The sequence below is a fragment of the Pogona vitticeps genome, chromosome 6 (assembly GCF_051106095.1).
Source record: "Pogona vitticeps strain Pit_001003342236 chromosome 6, PviZW2.1, whole genome shotgun sequence".
NCBI lineage: Eukaryota > Metazoa > Chordata > Lepidosauria > Squamata > Agamidae > Pogona > Pogona vitticeps.
Genome location: NC_135788.1, coordinates 111851821 through 111867768, shown reverse-complemented (window position 1 = coordinate 111867768; position 15948 = coordinate 111851821). Strand labels below are relative to the sequence as shown.

The 15948-nt window shown below is 43.7% G+C and overlaps 1 protein-coding gene across 1 annotated transcript in view; it reads right to left on the bottom strand.

Annotated features, from left to right (window-relative positions):
- The window catches only part of LOC110086421 (integrin alpha-X), a 40461-nt gene that overhangs the window by 7044 nt on the left and 17469 nt on the right, over positions 1-15948 (bottom strand). Inside the window, exons 12-28 of the mRNA XM_072976878.2 lie at positions 15222-15370; positions 13773-13907; positions 12507-12713; positions 11836-11966; positions 10940-11100; positions 9529-9680; positions 8388-8519; positions 7310-7383; positions 6343-6484; positions 6036-6149; positions 3510-3589; positions 3064-3147; positions 2820-2898; positions 1995-2102; positions 1265-1345; positions 865-978; positions 233-325 (exon numbers count right to left, since the gene is read on the bottom strand). Coding sequence (XP_072832979.2) covers positions 233-325; positions 865-978; positions 1265-1345; positions 1995-2102; positions 2820-2898; positions 3064-3147; positions 3510-3589; positions 6036-6149; positions 6343-6484; positions 7310-7383; positions 8388-8519; positions 9529-9680; positions 10940-11100; positions 11836-11966; positions 12507-12713; positions 13773-13907; positions 15222-15370 — 2036 coding nt within the window. The remainder of the gene's footprint in view (positions 1-232; positions 326-864; positions 979-1264; positions 1346-1994; positions 2103-2819; positions 2899-3063; positions 3148-3509; positions 3590-6035; positions 6150-6342; positions 6485-7309; positions 7384-8387; positions 8520-9528; positions 9681-10939; positions 11101-11835; positions 11967-12506; positions 12714-13772; positions 13908-15221; positions 15371-15948) is intronic.

The window sequence follows — 15948 nt, the reverse complement described above, 5'->3', positions numbered from 1 at the left end:
GGTAGATAAGAATGCAATGAGTTCCATGCTTGTCTTAGGAAGCCGAGAAAGTCTGCTCCCCTCCAAGTAATGGAGAACACCCAGGGGGCTGCATATCTATCCTCCGCCCTTGTTCTCTGTCCACAAAGTTCCTTCCAGGTGATGCACACACACCTTCCCAGAAATTCTCATTCCATCTGTAAATACTGAGTTGAGGCCTGTGCAATTTCTGCGCTCATATCTCTCCCCTTACCTGGGTCTGTACAAAACCCTCCTTCTGTGCATACTTTGTGTCATCGTAGAAAATCTGTGCAGAGCTCACCAAGGTCACTTTCCTCTGATGGATCTGGGGGGAGGGAAAGGAAATTAGGCCTGAGAGATGGACTTCATTTGACACAGAGCTCCCCATAAGCAAGAATCCATGTTGTTGTTGTTTAGTTGTCATGTCCGACTCTTCATGACCCCAGGGACCAGAGCACGCCAGGTCTTCCACTGCCTCCCGGAGTTGGGTCAAATTCATGTTGGTCGCTCCGATGACACTGTCCAGCCATCTCGTCCCCTTCACGGATTGCTGCCCTGTCGTGGCAAAGGGGCTTGAGTAATTCAGAGAAGCTGTTGGCTAGCCATGCAGGGCCACCCAAAATGGACAGGTCATAGTGGAGAGTTCTGACTAAACTGGAGCAGGAACTGGCAAGCCACTCCAGTATCTTTGCCAAGAAAACCCCATGGACAGAAGCAAAAGGCTAAAAGAATCCGTAAAGAGGTTTAAAAGAGGGTTTCCTCAGCAGGCTGGGAGCGGCTTCTGGCTCTGTAGTGCAACCATCAAAGGGAGAACATCGGTCGGAAAAACCCTCCCCTTCCTGGCCCAGGTAGCCCCCTTGGTACCTTAGAGGCCCACTGGAAACTGATGTCCCCCTTGATTGTGAACTCCAGAGACTTTTCCAACTTCAGTAACAAAAGGTCACAGCGGATCATCTTACATGAGGCTGTGGTGCAGTCCTGAAAAGGATAGGAAGATACACTGGGGTCAGGGGAAAGGGACTCATCTCCCCAATAATAATAATAATAATAATAATAATAATAATAATAATAATAATAATAATAATAATAATAATAATAATAATAATAATAGCCTTATCAGCAAGTGTGCTATGTAGTTCTGTAACCCCAATATTGTTTGCAGAACTCAAGATCCTGAAAATGTCCACTTCCTTTTTGTTTTATAAAAAGCAATCTTCTAGCTCTTAGGAGGAAGGCTGTGAGTGTCCTTCTACAGCATGCTCACCAGCAAGGGGTGCTCTTCTTTGGTGGGAAAATCTTTGGACCCGGCCGTTTCTTTCTCCAAGACACACTTGGCCTGGTGAGGCTGTGGGAGAAGATTGTAAGAAGAATTTTTGGGGGGCAGCAGGTGTGAGAGAAGGAGGGGACAGGTTGCAAGATATTTTGCTTCCTCTTGCTTCAAACTAGCTAACAAGCAGGCAGGCAGGAATAGGGTGCTTTTCATTAAGGAATGAGCAGGAGTGCTTCACAGGAGATACCCAGGTGGGGGACTTTTACAGCAAGGTGGAAGATGTTGAGATAATAACAATCTTGCATGCTTTCCAGCACTAGATATCAGTGGGAGGGGGGCTTTTAGGAGCTAAAGGGGTTCTCATTTCCCACTAACATTATTTTTCCTGTCTCTGGCTTGCCTCCATCTTCGTGATTAATTGTTTTGCTTCCTTTGTTTGTTAGTTTCTTTCTCTGCTTTCCTGACCTCCAAGCATGAAGGAAGCATGGCGGGATCTTTCCCATGTGTGGAGACTCCATTTTTCCTATTTTTCTACTGACTGTAACTAGAGATAGCAACTGTAAGTAAAGATACCTTTTTCCCACTTAAAAGGAGTGGTCAACTGAGAATTAAGCTATTATTTCATGCCTTCTCTGTGCAGATCTTGTTTGTACCGGATCCTCTGGTAACTATAAAGGATATTAGCCAAATTCTCCAGTAGAAGAGAATAAGCTGACAATTATACCTCAGAGGAGATGACTTGAGACACATTCCAGACCTGGATGCCTTTCAATTTTACAGGGATCTGAAACATTACTGAGACAGGGATGCTTCGTTCACGGAGGTTTTTTATCTGAAAGAGAAGCAGATTCTTTCAAAACAAACACAAATGCTTATTTGCTATATACATGTAGGCTATGTTTATTCATTTATTGTTTTATTTAATGTCTCTGCTTTTTAAGATGCTGTCAAGGTTTGTCATCACTTTCCTCCCAAGAAGCAGGAATCTTTTAATTTCGTGGCTGCTGTCACCATCTGCAGTGATCATGGAGCCCAAGAAAGTAAAATCTGTCACTGCCTCCATAGCTTCCCTTTTTATTTGCCAGGAGGTGCTGGGACCAGTGGCCATGATCTTAGGTTTTTTTATGTTGAGCTTCAGACCACTTTTTGCGCTCTCCTCTTTCACCCTCATTAAGAGGTTCTTTAATTCCTCCTCACTTTCTGCCATCAAAGTGGTATCGTCTGCATATCTGAAGTTGTTGATATTTCTTCTGCCAATCTTCTTCCGGCAATACAACCATTCAAAATTAATATACATCTATTAGGATTTTGATATTTATTTGACAAAATATGAATCCACAATAACCAGTTTTTGTGCATCTCTCATTTTAAACAATAACTGAAAAACCCAAGATTAGCAAAGATTAGAATTCCAGATGGTCTGACTTCCCTTCAGTATAGAAGGAATTTTAGTTCAGGTTTTCAATGCCACTCATCGTTCCCAGCTGTCTCTGTATTCTCTTCCCATCAACCCCCCAACTGCATTTGGCCATTCATTTTTCTTTTTCACCTCATATCGATGTTCCATGCTCTTGCTCCCTTCTTGCTGGCCAGCTGTGAAGTTGACATACTTGGTTGATTCCTCAAGGCTAGGAGGAGGGAAGGAGAAATGAAGATGAATAAGAAAGCAAGTTATGTCCAGAATGTCATTGGAAAGGGACATTTCAGAGCTATTGACAAGAGTGGGGGGCACTGCTGGGGGTGGGGCACTTTGCAGGCTCTGCTTTCTCCCTAAAATGCCAACAGCAGCTCACGTGGTGACAATGATGTACACGGTGTATTTGACAGGCAGATCCACTTCATGAACCATATCCTTGGTGATGTTCCCTCCATTTTCACTGGACAAGAAAGAAGAAAATTAGTTAAGAACCTGAGGCTCAAATGAGGAAATGGTTTACCTTTATTGCAAGGGTGGAAATTTCCTACCCACCACGAAATCTTCCGGGTTCCTTAGTTTGGCCACCTCCCTCTTCTCTTTAATACTATTATTTGGCAGTTTCCCAGTTTCTGTACAAGCTGTCCCCATTTCAAAAGAACTAAAATGCTTTTCTTAAGGCTTAGTAACTGATAGTTAAGAGCCTGAAGCTAAAATACACCAGTATTATGGGGCCCATTCATTTGCTTCTGGCTCCACCTACCGCTGAAGTCCATCCCTGGATAAATTTCCCGACAGGACAGAACCCAGCTGTGGGAAAGTCACCTGATGGCTCTGGCGGTGATCCGCAGGGTCCCTCCTAGATCAACATCTGGGGAGATATCAAAGGTGGCAGCAAAGATGGCCTGAAACACGCAAACAGATGAAGAATAATGTGAGCGATTTATTTAGGCAAAGTTCTTTGTGCATAGAGGAGTGTGAATAAAATACAGGGTCTATTGCACCACCCCTGCCCTAAAAGGCCTTAGCATTAAAAAGAGGCGGGGGGGGGAAAGCACAGAGTGATGTGCAGTCAGACCATCTAGAGCAGTGGTCCCCAACCTTGGCCCTCCAGATGTTCTTGGACTTCAACTCCCAGAAATCCTGGCCAGCAGAGGTGTTGGTGAAGGCTTCTGGGAGCTGTAGTCTAAGAACATCTGGACGGCCAAGGTTGGACACCACTGATCTAGATCAATATTGTCTACTTTGGTTGGCAGTAACATCTCTGGCTATCAGGTGGAGATTATTTCCACCTCATACCCAGGACAGTCCAGATGTGTGGACTGCTATGCTTCTGCCCCAGGTAGTACAAGCCATGGTGAAAGACAGGGATACTGGCAAGTCTTCGGGTTTAAATCCCAAGTCCAAGTCGTTGGTACCAAGTCCCAAACCCCAAGCCTGGATTCCTATTAAAGGTTAGTTTTCCCCCCCCAGGAAAAAAGGAGAGGTGGTGGATTCTAAGCTGCGAGTCCAATTTGAGTCATTAAAAAAGGCGAGTCTCTCGTGCAACTTAAGTGCAACTTGACCGTAAGTCCCACGACTCAAGTCCCCATCCCCGATGAAGGATCAGACCCTGCTGTCCAGCAACAGCTGGAGGACCACAAATGCCTCCCCCCTTTGATATGAGTCAAGAGACCACACACGTTGAACCTGCCACTCTCTGTCTGCAATCCTGAGGTCCCATCCCTGAGCCAGGCACCATTCTGTAGCTTTCACTACATGTTCAAAATGGCAGTACAATGGTGCCTCGCAAGATGAATTTAATTCGTTCCACGGTTAATGCTGTCTTGCGAGAAATTCGCCTTGCGAAACGCGTTTTCCCATAGGAATGCACTGAAATCTAATTCATGCATTCCTATGGGGGGGGGGAAGTCAGAACAAAGTCAAATTTGGTTTACAAAGGGTTCATTAAGTGCTCTTTAAAGCCATACATATTGTGCAGATGATTTTAAAAAATTTCAATCAAGAAACTTTAACTTTTTAAACATCATAGAAAAACATTTAAAAATCAGCATACATGAGGTAGGAACAAAAAATGAAAAACATTCATCTTGCGAAGCACGGCCATAGGAACATTCGTCTTGCGAGTCATCACCCCATTGCCAAAACCATTCGTCTTGCGAGTTTTTTGTCCTGTCTTGCGAGGCACTACTATATTTTAATTTGACTAGCAGTTTTCAGGTGGCAACAACGACAAAAACAGCCTGATGCCTAGAGTGCGGACTCTTTCTTTTTATCAATACTTGACGCCGATGATATAAAAACAAAGAGGGACAAGACCACAGCTGTCAAAAAGAACAGCAAGGTCCAGAGATGTTCTCCCTCTGAAAGCTGCTTCAGTGAATTATTCTTAAGATCCCAGTAAGTTTAATTAGCTGATGTTCTAGCAGCCACCTGGTTTGGGGGGAAAAACCCTGTCTATTTCTGAAGGTCTGTCTGCTAAGTTTTCTAATAAATGTCTGAGGGTTGGCTTCTCTCATGTCCTGGTCATGCTAACCTGGTTGGCAAGCAATTCAAACAGTCTATTGTTTCCTGTATGTATATAAAGCTGGTTTATTATGTGTCCAGGGCACGGAATAATTAAAAGTAGGACTGAGTCATGGCACCTTCTTGCTGAGGAATATATATACAATGGATCCTTGTCAGCTTGTCCTAGATTAAGGCCTGGAGGGGGAAATACAGCATTTTGTCATAATGCCATTTCACAGTTCATACCTATGAAAGCAAATGATACATGCCTTCTCAGATTATATAAGGCTATACGTCAACAGTAGCAAGATTAAGCCATAGTTGTTCCCACTGATATATTCATTTTACAGTGGACCCTCGACTTACAGACGGCTCGACTTACAGACTTTTCGAGTTACAGACTTCTCTGGCTGCAAAATTTAGATTCGACTTGCAGCCAGAGAATCGACTTACAGACCAGAAAAAAACCAAAACAGAATAAAAATAGAATAAAAACCACTGGTTATGGGATTAATCAGTTTTCAGTGCATTGTAGGTCAATGGAGATTCGACTTACAGACTTTTCAACTTGCAGCCACCATTCCAATACAGATTAATTCCTTAAGTAGAGGGTCCACTGTATAGAGGCGGCGAGTTTTAAACTTGGAGGAAGCATTTAGTTATACAGTGCTGTGGAGCTGTTCAGTTCCAGGATGGGTCTACCATCCAATTTCTCGAAATGTACAGATTAGTCCTTAATAGTCACTATCACATCTCAGGGCTGAGGAGATTCCTCCTCATCGTAACTCTTCAGGTATAAGCATTAAGTGGCAATAAATTGTAATGTTATAAGGATATCCCTACCTCTGCCCCACTCCAAAATATTGGGTGGTTGATATTGCAAGTGGCGTTCCTGTCGGCGGCTTCTTCTGTGACAGGAGACGAGTGGCATTTAATGTTCACTGCCTTCCTGCTGGGCTGAGAAATGGGGTGGACGCAAAGTTTAAAGCAGTGTGAGACAAAACGGCATGTCACCCCCCCCATGACTCCCACTCCTCGATTCACAGAACTGTGGAGCTGGAAAGGACCCCAAAGGCCAGGGAATCCAATCTCCTGCTGACGCACTTCCCCCTGTTTCTTCTGCTCTCCGAAACCCCTTCTCTCCGCCTACCTGTAGCAAGGTGACCTTGCGGTAGGACAACCCTCCAGGGTAGAAGAAGCGCAGGATGGTACCATAGGAGTCCTCCCCGTGGTTTTGGATGGAAGCTATTATGTTGACCTCGGGAGTCAAGCCTACAACTAAGGTGTCCAAGCTGAGAGAGAACAATAATGAGGACGGGGGGAGGTTGATGAGAGGTTTCAGACCCATGTGCCTTTCCAAGATATCTAGGCCCTCCCTCACAGCCTGAAATCCTCACACACATATATCCCTTTCTATCTGAACAAGAGTGAAAGAAAAACCAGTTAAAAGAGAGAGATACTTATGCAAAGTATATATTAATGTTTGCATTCAAAATACCTAACAAGTTTTGTAGTGCCACACTCCAGAGCTGAATACTTGAAATAGTCTTCTACTGCATTTAAAACTTCTCAGCTATAATTTACAGCCTATACTTTCCCAAAGGATGTTGACAATTGCTATAGTACACCCGTTCCTTTGTCTCCCGATTTTGGATTTTAGCCTGCTTTATTCTGTTAATGGCCAGCAGAAAATAAACAGAAGCTTGGTTTGCACATGGGAGTCTGTATTTCTGAAGAAAATAGGTTGTAGGAGCGAAAGTAAGCAGAGCATTGCCACAGAAAATGTGTTTTCTGAAAGCCTCGCTTGACCCTGAGGTGGAATAAAGTTTAGGATCCCAACCAAAATTGGCACGGCTCTACCCGTTGATCAGGGAGATACGCCCAAACAAAATCAGGTTATATGAGGCACTATTGTTTAGACATAGATTCCAGTGAATGAAAAAAAAAGTGACCCAGAATGGGAGATATGGTCGTTCTCTATAATCTGGAAGTACACAAATGAATCCCCTCACAGTGCCTTGTCCAAAGTCAAGAGTTGAGAATTTGCCGTCAAGCCAAGTGTACTGTTGACAGTGGAAAGGCAAGATGAAAAGGGGAAAGGGAAACATTTATCTTACCCTGAGAGATTAAATGAAGTTCGTAAAATATCTTCACATTTCCCATCACTGCCACAGTTTTTCTCAAATGGGAGCTGCCAAAAAAATGGAATACAATTCATTAAGATTAAAAATTCAGCTTTCTTAGACAGAGGCTGCTATGTATCTATTAAGTACCAAGTATGCACCACCTCTAGGACACTGTCCTGTTCCTCTATAGATGATCTATAGGTTGCATTGGGACCCACATAACCCTCTCTTTTTCTCAATGCTTGCTTTTTCTCCCACCTCATCATAACCACTTCCTTTATACCTCTCCATTTATCCATGAGGAACAACCTGATTTCCACAAAGCTCGGAGGTTGTCAGTGGCACCCAGGAGCACATACAGTGCTGCCTCGACTTACGAACATATTGACTTGCGACCAATTCGAGTTACGACCAGCTCCGGCTGCAAAATTTTGCTTTGACTTGCGACAGGAGCTTTGAGATGCAAACAGAAAAGAAGGCGGGGAATTTAAACTGGTAACCGTTGGTCGGCGAAGAGGTTGCTCCTCTCTAGCTCTTTCACCCCAGCAGTTAGAGAGTGTGTGTTTGGAGAAAGCGTCGGACTCCCTGGTACTGCTTTCTGCTTTTTAAAATGCCTGTTCTGAGTTAGTACAGCGTTTTGCAGCGTGGGTTTGGGCTGGGGGGGTTATGTTTCTGTGCTCTGATGGGTCTTGCAGTGTTTGTTTTTTGGTGTGTGTGTGTTTTTGGCCAGAACGGATTAATCGCGTTTCCGATGGGTCTTGCAATGTTTGTGGGTTTTTTGCTGTGTGTTTTCCCCCGGCCAGAATGGATTAATTCTGTTTCAGATGGGTCTTGCAGTGTTTTTTTGGGGGGGGAGGTTCCAGCTGGAATGGATTAATGGAGTTTCAATGTATTCCTATGGGAAATGGCGCGTTGAGTTACGACCAACTTGAGTTACAACCATCTTCTGGAAGCAATTAAGTTTGTAACTCAAGGCACCACTGTACCAGAGGGAGAACTGAAAGCCACAGAAAAGTACCCCATCCCAAATAGGAATATTGTTATATTGTGAATGGTGAGACACATTCACCTTTGCTATGTAGATTTTCTGGGACTCTTCACTCAGGATGGGCCTGAGATTCTTGGCTTTAGCGATGGGCTTTCCCACAAGGCTGTAATTCAGTTGCAGGATGATTGGGGTCAGGGTATCTTCAATACAGATCTGAGAAATGAGGCACCAGAAGAGAGACGATTTAGATGTTTAATGAATGTACACAGGGCTGCTGGTTCTGCACAGGTAGTCAGCTACTTTATCATCTGCATCATAAAATCAGGAAAGGTTTATTTTACATATTGCTTTGGATCCTAAAAGATATAGCTAATACGTATTACTTTTGGTGTACATGGGAATACAGCAAATAGTTCCACATTTCCCTTGACTTCCCTGCTTTGAGAGGTTTTGAGAAACAGAATTATAACTATGCATTGCTTATTTTGGTGCGGGCTGATATGAACTAACTAGGGTTGCTTGAGGTCAGGTGGAAGTGCAATAGCCCATGTGGTGCAATCTTCATGTCCAAATGGCATTTCGGCGCACAAGCAACCCTATTTGGTTTGGCTCCTTCCATTTCGAATTTCCAATATCCTGAAGTGGCTTAATAAGCAAGCCACTTCAGGATACCAGCAAAATGAACACTTCCCCTGCTTCTCAGCAGAGAGACTGGGAAAGTTTTACACACACACACACAAAAAATTCAGAAGCAGCAGCAGAAGTACTGGGCCTACTGCCTTTGAGGATGGCATCAGAAGAGGAGGAAGAGGAGGAAGTATCAGGTAGTGGGGCCATGCGAAAGGGGCAGGTGGACACTCCCTTTTGTGAAATAAAATGAGGGCGGGGGGAGTTTGGCACTTTGTTTTATTTCAGCAAAGCAGGATCCCCAAATTGGTTCATGAAACAAACCACGAACCAGCCTTATTCATTGGTTTTGCTGGTTCGTAGTTTGGTTCATGCCCATCTCTAATGAAAAAGGAAACAAGGAATAGTTTCACCCTATCTTTTTACCCTTTATGTTGGGAGCCACCCACTTGTATGCATCCTCAGAGGGACACAAAGCAGGGGCATCGGATTTTTCCACCACAAACCCTTATATATGGTATACATCTGAGATATATATACAATATATAAGGGGGGGGGGAGTTGGTGGCCCTGCAGGACTTTGATGCTTACTTACAGGCAGTTTGATGGGGTGATCCTGGCATTGCTGCTCAAGCCCAATCTGGAGACTTTTGCTCAAAGCAGGAACACCAGAACTGAACGAAACTCGAGCATGGATTCTCTCAGGGTCCAGCGCCAGGCTGTACTGAAGGTCACTAAAAATCGTACCTAAATCAGGAATGGAAAGAAAAAGAGACAGGGAGCGGTCTCTTAGTGGTGCATGGGGAACAGTCCTTTAAAACAGTGGTCCCCAACCTTGGGCCTCCAGATGTTCTTGGACTTCAACTCCCAGAAATCCTGGCCAGCAGAGGTGGTGGTGAAGACTTCTGGGAGTTGTAGTCCAGGAAGATCTGGAGGCCCAACGTTGAGGACCACTGCTTTAAAAGCTGTGCCAAGAAACACCAGCGAGCATGGTTTGCTTTTCCTGCGGGTTTGACTCCTCGAGGGACACACAGAATTTTTTCCCCTTTCCTGCCCTTTTCCCCCATCCAGAAGGCAGTTTGCTTTCTTGTGTGTTTGTGTTTCGTAACCTAGTCTTATGTTTGTCTTTAAAGCATCTCTAAAAGTCTACTCTCTTCAGTGTTGATTCAGTGCTTTAAAAACATTGCCCTTGCCAACATGTGGAAACAACTCTGAAAAGGGGAGGGGAGGACCTTGTAACAGACACAAGAGCCAGCCAATCAGCACTTTGCACAACCTCTCTGAGGACAAGCTAGTAGAACTACCATCCCCCCCTCCCCCAGACTTGATCAGCAGAAATGGAGTCCCATTCAGCAATTTGCCCGTTTTTTTCTGTAAGGCTAAAACTGGAGACAGGAACATATGCCCTTACACAACGACTTCCTCTAACATTGCCACATACATCTGGTAACCGTCTAGACCTGCGTGAGGGCACACAAAGCTGCTGCTTCTGCAGGAAGTTTGGTTTTTCTAATCGGAGAATTCATGTTGGAGAGTTTTGAATTTATGATAAATTTCTTTAGCTGCACAGCAGAAGGGCAGGGATTTGCAGGGGAGAGGAATTCCAAGTTTCCCAGAATAGATCACAACTTTTCTCATTAATCTTCGCCTACCATTGCAACGGACTCACTCAGAGACATTCGTAGGAGTCAGAATAAGAACTGCTTACAGTTGAACAGATCAAACAGCAAACTGAAAACATGACTGCCTGCTTTCAGCAATGGACTTCAAAAGAATTAAGAGAGAGAAAAAGCACTCAGCAGAGAGGTGGGGCTCTCTTTGAATTCAGAGCCAGCAGGAGGGAACTATTGGTTAGTGCTAGATAGATTGACAGTCACCCAAGGCCAGAAAGGTCCCTCCCAGCCATTAGAGGCAGCATACAAGGTTGCAAAAAACCCCAACAGTTTATTCGCTTGTAGCTTGCACGTGCTCCGCAATGAGTGTCTGAACAATAGTGGTGGTCTCACCTAGTTTATCCCAGGTAGCTTTGGAAACACTAAAGCACACTTTTGCCACATTGGTCACCTCTTCCGAATATTCTTCTTGACCCTGACACTTGAAGACTGATGTGGGGATCAGAGGAGGGTGGAACTCAATGGACACCTCCACGTGCAGAATGGGACGAGTCCTGCCCAGAAAAGGAAAAATATAACTCCATCACACAATCATTCTCTATGGTCAGGACTTATATATTCCCTGTGCTGGTTTTTCCACTCAGTACGAACAAGAACAGCAAAATATAGAAGGACCAGGTGTCTGGGTGGTGGGATTGGTTCCAAGCCCCACCCCACCCCTGAGGATGCTGAAAAATATGGATTATAGCAAATACTATTATAATGGCAAATGCTATATGATCTTTAGCTCCCTCTACTGGCCAATTCTGGTAACTTCACCTTTAGAAATAAATATTTTTAGGATTTTTCTTTTAATATTTTAACAGTTACTAATCCTGTGGATAAGGGGGTCCTACTGTGAAGCAGATTTCTAGACCTCAGGGTGTCCAAGGCCAAAGGCCAATGATTATGAAATGGAAATGTCTTACTAGAAAAGTTATTCTCGGTTTAAAATTGTAGTTACGCCACAATGCAGCTGCCCAAGGTTGTTGACTGATTATTCCAGTTCTGTGGACCAGATTCTGGGTTGAAAGGGCAGTTGAAGTCCCACTTTGAAAATCTGCCCCAGTCCTTGTAGATAAACGAATCAGGACAACAGTAGTTCTATGCGTTTAAATTTAGAAATTCTCCATAGATGAGAAGCGAGAGCTTCAAAAAGCAAAAGGGTTGCATGAAGATAAATCATCTCTTATTCAGAGAAAACAGAGGAGAAAATGGCAGAAATGCAGGGCTCTCTCTCCCATCATCACCTCATCAGCACGACCTGCTCTTGTTGTCCCACGACTATGTCATTCAGTCCGTCCCCTGTAAGGTCTGTTCCTCCACTAATGGCTTGGCCAAAGTACAAGAGTCTTCTAGAATACGTCAGCCCTTTAATACGCTGCAAAACAGCAAGAGAGGCGAAAGGGAAGACGGGTGGCCTCAGAACTTAATCTTCTTCAAATTAAAATCAGATCAGATACAGACAAGATCACCAAGTATCCTGGATATCTTCACTACAATACACCATCAAAACATTATAGTTTCGATAATTTAGTGTATAACTTAGTATATGGCCTAAATGTCACAGCATCCCATAACACACGAGTATTTGCAAATTCAATTAAACAGTCTTTTTGACCATTTTTCTTTCCTTGGTTTCTTGCCCAGTAGAGGACTTTAAAAGAGCTGATTTCTCATATTTAGCTGGAAAAGCATTAAATTGCAACGGAGGCTTTGTGCAGGAACTGTACACACATTTACAAACTGGAAGGTGTTAAAGTTTTGTTTGAACAATAAAATGGTGGCGTGCTACGGAACTGTATCCTCTGTTCAAGATTCGGTCAGGCGTAAGAGTGACAGGAGGAAGCCGTATTACATGGGAACCACTGAAATAGAGTGTCAAAACTCTTTATGGACAAGAAGCTGGTGCTCAGCTCACCTGGATATATTGTGGGTTGATTGACGTCTGCTTTCCTGCAAAAAGATACACAGCTCCTGCATTCTCATCCTCCAGGGGAGCCCCGATGGCCACATCTGCCCATACATCCCCAGTGATGTCACCGACTGCTGCAATACTGGCCCCAAAGCGACCAAAAATGTGTCCCCTCTGCCCTTCCAAAGTTGGGTAACAATGAAGTGCTTCCTCCTGTATCGGGGAATCAACAAACACCAGACAAGGAAAAATGAATGTTAAGCAAATTCCACCTCAGTCTAAAACCGTTCACTTCATATCACTGGACATGTTTCCCTCATGAATCTTTTTATGAGTTTTATGTCCATCTTGACCGTCATCATCCCTGCAAAGAATTCTAGTAAATCTATATATAGGGAGGCTTCTAAAAAATGATGTTAGACATCCTATCCCTTCACAAAACTACAATTCCCAGGATTCCCTCAGGAGAAGGAAACAAGGTTATCGCAGAATAATTGAGTTGGAAGGGGACGATAAGGCCATCAGGTTCGATTTCTTGCTCAGTGCAGGAATCCGAAACAAAACCAAATCAGACAGATGATTGTCCAATTGTCTCTTGAATGCCTCGAGCGTTGGAGTGCTCACCACTTCCTGAGGTCATTGGCTCCATTGTCATACTGCTCTAACAGTTAACAAGTTTTTTTTTTATAAACCAGTTTGATTGGAAGCATACACAAATATTCATTGTTTCACACCCCAATTTTCCTTGAATTTCAAAGATTCTGTTTTCAGAAGCACTGATTTGGTCTAGATATAAAGTATAATAAGCTGTTCACCAACAAGCAATGATGTTATGGACTTATTTCTAAATGTAGTACAGTATTTGTGTTTTTCACTTTCCTTAAACCTTCAAATCCAGCAGCCTGTATTGTCTGAAATGATGTGCTGGGAAAAAAACAGCATGGTGAGGAATCAATGTGCCAAGGTTCGACCATCAAAAATACCCCAACGGTGTAAAGATTCCTTTCCCTAATTAACTCTAATTAACCACAACCCCTCAAAAATGCAAAACAAAACCCGAATTACTGGCAGGGTTTCCAGAATGTGTGGCTTCTAGCCATACTTGAGCCCCACCCGTCATCTTTTGTCCCCAAATTCTTGGGAACCATTTTTCCCCATCCAAACTGTAAACTTGACTCACTCTCTCTCTCTCTCTCTCTCTCTCTCTCTCTCTCTCTCTCATTGATGCACAGATGAACAGGGGCCCAAATGCACTAACAGCTTTTCTCTCACCTGAAAATGACAGACATAAACTCTTCCTCCTTTTGCACCATCGTAGTACATGGGGGCTCCGACCAGAACCAGGTCCGTGTTTGTATCTTGATCAAGGTCCACTGAGCACAAGGTCGCTCCAAAATACGCACCAACCTATAACATCAGAGGAACAACCTATTTTCATCCTTTTTATTTATTTAAATATATATATACATTTTGCAGATTACTATTTTGAAGCTAAAATGAGACAATGTGACAGAAACCATGGTCAGTCGCAGTGAAATCCACTGAGATATCCAGGAGAACTAGCAGGACTTCCTCTCTTTCTCTCCTCGAATAGGCCTTCCACAAGGCTAACCAAGGCAGGGGTGAGTTTTATTTGCAACCTTGCATGCTGTCTGTAATTTGTGTGACTGGGAGGGACTTCTCTGGACTGAGGTGATGGTTGATCCAGCATTAACCAATCCGTACGGCCTTTGATTTCAAAGAGAGCCCTGCCTCTCTGCTGCGAGTTCTTTCCTCCTCTTTAATCTGTTGGTGCCAGTTGTTTGTTTGCTGTTGATCTGTTCAGCTGGTTGCTAAGCATGAGTGCAGTAAAGAAAGCAGCATACACAAGTCTGTAATTTCAAGCAATCATGGGTAGTGTTTTTTTACCCTTTCACCTACAAATGTCTCAGAGTGAGCTATTGGGATTTTAAGCACCAGTGAATGAGAAAAGGGTGGACTCCAGGAAATGTGTAGCTATTTTGCTCTGTTGTACTTCTACTGTATGGCCAAAAGGAATTTTACCAGAAAATTCAAAACTCTGCAACAGTTTCAGTTCTAGGTCTAAAACCAAAGGATTAGCAAAAAAATTTGCACAGGAGTCGGTAACTTGTGGTCCTTCAGAAGTTTTTGTGTTGCAGCTTCTATTAGTCTGAGCTGGCATAACCAATGGTGTAGGATGTTGCAATCCAGTACAGTGGTGCCGTGCTAGATGATGATAATCCGTTCCCTGAAATTGCTGTTTAGCGAAATCATTGTCTAGCGAAAAGCAAACTGTCGTCTAGTGAAAATCGGTTTGCGAAGCAGGGACCAAACATTGTCCAGCGAAATTCCCCCATAGGAATCACTGTTTTGTGAATCGCTATAACGATCGCAAAAAGTCAATGTCTAGTGAAAAAACTGTCATGCGGGGTAACTGTCTAGCGAGGCACCACTGTAACACAAATGAGGCCACAAATTGTTCATCCCTGATCTAGGAGATTCACCAGGGAGATCTGTTTGACGTCTAAAGAATACAAATCCTTCTAGATGGTGGCAGGCGAATGCTTTTGATTGATCAGAAGGAGGAATCTCTCACGGCCACCAGCAGAACTAACTCATAAACTCCTGCGCCCTTTACACCCTCTTCATTTTCTTTCCCTACCTAGACGATTTCTCTGCAGCCTTCCAGTGTCACCAGTGTCTCCCTCATTGCAGCCGTACCTGTTCTCCCACGGCCTCTGTTTTCAGCTGCCATCTCCCACGCCGGGTCTGCTTCTCAAAAAGCACTATTTTCCCAACATAGTTGTAACGGGGGGCTCCCACCACCAGACCACTTCTACCATGGAGCTGGACAAACTGTGAAGAATAGCCTAAAGGGGAGATGAAAAAGCCAAAAGATACAAACATGGCATATGATGTTAACATGACGATACATCGTCATTTAGCACAGCCATTATTGTGTTGATTCTGAAGCTCTGCAGTTTAGACTCCCCAATGACGTAGAAGAAACATTCTCTCCTACGAAAGGTGCAAAGGCCACTGCATTTATCCATAGTTTGGTCTCAACCTAAAGGGGTTTTTTTTGGGGGGGGGGGATCTACTGTAGTTGTTGACATTATTGTTACTAATAATTCTACCCTGTTCCCCCCAAAATAAGACCAAACCTGAAAATAAGCCCTAGAATGATTTTTCATGATGCTCGTAATCTAAGCTCTACCCCCAAAATAAGCCTCAGTTAAGTGAAACCGCGCCCTCCACCGTTGTGCAGTAGCCAGAAGAAGATGACATGACTGTATTTGAATCAATGCAGATGGTTGTACATGGAAAAAATAAAATATCCACTGGAAATAAGCCCTAATGAGTTTTTTTGGAGCAAAAATTAATATAAGACCCTATCTTATTTTGGGGGGAAGCACGATATTAATTATATGTAAGGAGAGGACAGGGG